Here is a 5119-nt window from a genome sequence, read left to right on the forward strand (position 1 = left end):
GTTAATCTATTTTAACAATTAATTAAATATTAGATATAATGAATAATCATCCATAAGACCATAACCATTGGACAAGTTCATCACTATTTGTCTGTTACTTGTTTGCTTGTCAATTTTCTTCAGCAATGACTACTGTTGTATATATATACTTTTCTTTGATTCATATTCTCAAGATTATTATTAGAAAAAGGGATTATTGGGATTGTTAGTTACTATACTTTTCTTTTATGGATTCATATTCTGAGAATAGTTAGTTTGTTGATATATAAAATCCCGAATTATATTAAATAATAAGACCATTAATATTAATAAGATTAATATGGTTATTTTGGTAGACAGACAAAAAAAACATTTTTATCGACTTATTCCATTTGTTTCGTCATTAATTAGTCAAAACATAGCGATCAGGCGACTAAAAATATTTTACGTTCCTAAAAATCCTAGAAGGTCTTGGATTCACAATATCAACAAAAATTTGATAATGCTTTTGAACTTTTTTTTTATAAAGTTAGCATAGTATGGGTGTGAATTTACGCATACCATACGAACCTAACAAGAAATTTATGGCTTGGTTTTAGCCTAAATAGGTTTAGATTAGTTTACCGTTGAATAGGTGAATACGTTTAGCTAAACGGGTCGTGTTAGGGTAAAGATTATGGTATTAAGAAACAATCTGATCCTCTGGTTAAAACCGTTCTGGAGTATATGTATTTTGAAATTGGTTTGGGAGAAGCACTACTTAAATAAACGTTGATACCAGATTTCAAACTGATTGTTGATTTTGAAACTAGTTTGGGTGAAGCCGGTTCAGATCCGATCCGCCCGTTTAAACCGGCTTGAGTATATATACTTTGAATCCGATTCAAGAGAAGCACTAGTTAAACCAATGTTGAAATCTGTGTTCAAACCGACCCGACCCGATCCGGTAAGGTATGGTTGTCCTTTGAAACCCGGTTTGGTTACCTAGTCTTTTTTGGGCTTAGACCCATTCTTGATCATTATGTATGACTCAGGATGTGGGCTGGGCTTAGATCCATTCTTGATCATTAATTATGAATATTAATCAGTTTTAATTACTAGAGCTTACAAACCATGAATCCAATATATCTAAAACTTAAAACTTACTATTTAAATAAAATATATATTTTTTCAAAGACAATATACAATTGCCAATCAATTCCATAAATAAATAAAAAGAACCATCACTAGTACACTCCACACAAGTTATTTTCAATCAATGAAAAATTAGATTAATAAACAAATAATTAAATTAATAAACACAATTAGCAAGTTGTATGGTCTTTACTCAATGTTGAACTTGTTGAGACCTTTGAAGATGTTCCAACAACGATTTCGCCTTCCGTTTAGCTCTCTCCGACCCGTTATTAGCCAATTCCGTTAACGGGATTACCGCACCAAGCCTACTAATACAATCAAGATTATCTTTATCTCGTTTGCACAACGAAAGCAAAACCGACGTAGCATTTTCTTTACTTCTAGGAAGCCCGGTTCTTGCAAGATCTATCAAAACCGGTATTGTGCTAGCTTTAACTATGGCGGTTTTAGCTTCTTGATGGCTAGCAAGAACCGAAAGTATAGTCAAAGACTCGTCAATCATACTCGAATCACTCAACATTTTAAGCAAAACAGGAATGATCCCCGCCCTCACGGCTCTCCCTTTATTCCCTTGATAAACACATAGATTAAACAAAGCCGTTGCAGCATCTTTCTTCCCTCGGTTACTACCGTTTCCAAGAAGATTTACAAGCTCGGGAATCGCTCCAGATGCACCGATGATTATCTTATTCTCGTTTGCAAGTGATAAACTGAAAAGGGTTGCAGCTGCATTTTCTCTAGTTTCCATTGTTCCGGTTCTTAACAGTTGTACAACCGAAGGCACTGCATTCGCCAGCATTATAAGTTCTTTATTGTTTTCGTATATAGAAAGGTTTAGTATCGAAGTGACCGCGTTTTCTTGTGTGAAATTATCTTCTGATGTTAATAACCTCACAAGAACCGGGATTGCTCCTGCTTCAGCTAACAGTATCCGGTTATCTGTACTACTTTTTGATAAAGAGCGGATTTTGGTCAACGCTGACCTTCGTTCTTGGATTGACACGCTTGAAAGGTTCCGGATGAGAACTTCAATTGCTTCGATATCTTTACTTATATCAACAAACGACCCGTCATGTCCTTTTAATCTCCTGTTTGTCAATGAATTTGCTTGCGCGATGTTGTGAGCAACACACCATTGCGCGATTAAGCTTCTTAAAACATAGTTAGGAGTTAGAATACTGTTTTGGAGTTTCTGTTGCGTTTTTGGGCATGTTGTGTTCCCGCAATCGATCCATTTTTGTATGTATGATCTCTCATAAGTCTGTAAGAAAAAGAAAATATAATAACATTAACAGAAAGATCATACAAGATTAAAAAAAGAGAAAATTACGAAAATAGCCAAAGACCAGGGTTGACTTACGAAAATAGCCACCTGATGCGTCCTTGGAGTGGCGCATCACGGATTCAAATGCGCGGGATGCGTCTGGAAACAATGGGATGCGTCTTTGGAGCGAAACCCAATAGAAAATGGACACGTGGCGGCAGACTCCTCCAAGGGGGTCAGACAGACTCCTCCAAGGGGTCAGGCAGACTCCTCCAAGGGGTCAGGCAGACTCCTCCGAGTGTGAGATCTAAGGCGTCAGGCCTGACCCCTTGGAAGAGTCTGCATGACCCTTTGGAAGAGTCTGCCTGACCCCTTGGAGGAGTTTGCCGCCACGTGTCCATTTTCTATTGGGTTTCGCTCCAAAGACGCATCCCATTGTTTCCAGATGCATCCCGCGCATTTGAATCCGTGATGCGCCACTCCAAGGACGCATGAGGTGGCTATTTTCGTAATTCAACCCTGGTCTTGGCTATTTTCGTAATTTTCTCTTAAAAAAATATATAAATATGGCTTGACTGAATATATATACTCTACCTGTCCTGTAGAAACAATAACCGGATCGCGCATTAATTCTAGAGAAATCGGGCAAAGGAAATCAACTGGAATTGTAGGAGCATCTGATTTCTTACTTTCGTCTACTAACGATGATGTTTCACATGATTTCGATGAACTATAAACCGCTTCGTTATGATTACACACTTTTGAAAAACCTTCTTTCGATGCAGTTTCTATCTTTGTTTCTGAATCTTGATGATTGATGTTAATGGTTGTTTCTACAATATGAAGATCTTTATCTGCGGCTGAATTTAGGGGTTTGCCGTATCTTTCTCTTGCTCTTCGCATTTGATCGCGCACTAAATCAACCTAAAGAAAAAAGAGTTTGAGAACTAAGTTTTTTTTTTTTTTTTGAACGGCAAATTTGGATCACTGACAGACCACTAGAGTATCATCGTGCAGTTTGAGAACAAAGTGGGATAATAGGATTAAGATGTGTTCTTACTTGTTCTTTAACTTCCTCGGATATGTCAAAATGGTCATATGGTATGTTTGCTAATGCTTGTTCCAGTTTCCATGTAACTGACTGGAATTGAAATAAGATTTTCTTTGCTGCTCCATCCTTTAGTAAAAATCAACCAAGTAAAAATCTTAGAATTGATAAAAACTTGCAGAAAATTTAGAAACAATGGCGCGATATTGTTGATGTTTGAAGCAATCTTAGCAGGATCTTGAAAATTCTATATTGCGAACAATAAGTATTGCAAGCACACGCATAACAACATAACAACATTTAATCATTCATTTTCCTATCTTGAAAATTCTTCAATAATAGAAAATGATAGAAATGCAATGTTTATTCGTATATAGTGAAATTCGAAAACTAATTATGAACAAATTTCATTTATTTTTATAACCTACGTATGTGTAAGTCATGTTACTTCATAATTTAAAAAAAAAAAAAAAAAACATGACTAAATTAGTTTGATCTTTTTAACCACTTAATTAGTTTGATGGTTTTTTATATGCACAAAACATATGTATTTGTATGTAAGAAGTACATAATTTAAACAAAAATATGAACCTAAAATAAAAACATTAAATGATCCGTTGGCATCATAATATTTAGTGTTCTATAATGTAACTTATCCTAATGATCAACTCATACAAAAGTAGACAATAAACAAAATGCAATAAAAAAAATGAATACACATATCAATTGCAAAGATTTACTCACCGGTGATATCTTATGATCGAAACTGGCTGAAACTACAAGTAGCTTTTTGGCATCCTGAAGAGCAACCATTAACTCAGACGACCAAGACAAATTCATCAACTTCACATCACCCTTAAACTCCATAATCTCCTCGAACAAATGCGACAATAACACCACCCTTCTTGACAAATCTATACAATCTTTCTTAAACTCTCCAGAGAATCCAGCACCCGAGTTCCCACCAATGTCCCTTACAACCTGGAGGAGTAATCGAATACCGTCCATCGTATAATAAAGTTACAAAACCACTATACAAACGATAAGCGTTAGTTAGTCGCGCAGTTTGTTGCCCGTTTGTCTTGTAAACTCTTTGGAGTTGGTTAATGGTTATTAATAATTATATGAGAACAAAAAGAAGTAGTTTTAATAGTGGAAAGTTGAGGAAATTATGGGGAAAATGAGGGTGGAAGAAGAAGTATGAATATGTAATTGACTTAGCCGGTGCTGGAGCGTGTTCGTGGTGTTAGTTTTTGTGAGAAGACAGTTGTAAAGGGAAATTATATAATAATATTGTGGGAGAAATGCAATAATTGGTTGAATGTTTCGTTGGCGACAACATAAACGTTGGGTTTCTTGGTGTGGCCGACTACAAATACTATGTTTTTTTCTCTTATCCAGAAAAAAAAAACTGTTTACATTTTTTTAAATATTATAAGAAAAAAAAAACATTATTTAAAAAGTTATAGTGTTTAGTTTTTTTAGTATTCGAATTCGAAAGTCGGACGGATTTTTTTAGTTAAAATCAACATGACTGCTTATATCATCTAATGATTCTAATCATCTATGACAAATTTGATAGATTCTTTAAAAATGCTTGACTTAACTTTCTAACAAAGCCGATTAACCAGATTTTTCTTTATCACATTGAGGCGTTTGAGTTTTTTTATAATATACGTTATTGGATATTG

General features: G+C 35.0%; 1 protein-coding gene across 1 annotated transcript; it reads right to left on the minus strand.

Moving 5' to 3' along the window:
* Window positions 1–1161: 1161 nt before the first annotated feature.
* LOC110871969 (U-box domain-containing protein 10) lies at window positions 1162–4645 on the minus strand. The gene is made up of 4 exons (XM_022120734.2): window positions 4173–4645; window positions 3441–3557; window positions 2975–3304; window positions 1162–2377 (listed from the first exon to the last, which is right to left on the minus strand). Exons 1-4 carry the CDS (start codon window positions 4434–4436, stop codon window positions 1307–1309), a joined length of 1782 nt encoding a protein of 593 aa, XP_021976426.1. The 5' UTR covers window positions 4437–4645; the 3' UTR covers window positions 1162–1306.
* Window positions 4646–5119: the final 474 nt, after the last annotated feature.

Source organism: Helianthus annuus, chromosome 8 (genome assembly GCF_002127325.2).
Source record: "Helianthus annuus cultivar XRQ/B chromosome 8, HanXRQr2.0-SUNRISE, whole genome shotgun sequence".
Taxonomy (NCBI): Eukaryota; Viridiplantae; Streptophyta; class Magnoliopsida; order Asterales; family Asteraceae; genus Helianthus; species Helianthus annuus.

Coding starts and splice junctions, on each gene's coding strand:
- LOC110871969 (XM_022120734.2), bottom strand. CDS start 4,436: ATGGACGGTATTCGATTACTCCTCCAGGTTGTAAGGGACATTGGTGGG. Junction 3,305..3,440: donor CCGAGGAAGTTAAAGAACAA/GTAAGAACACAT, acceptor TTTTTTCTTTAG/GTTGATTTAGTGCGCGATCA. Junction 2,378..2,974: donor TTATTGTTTCTACAGGACAG/GTAGAGTATATA, acceptor TTTTTCTTACAG/ACTTATGAGAGATCATACAT.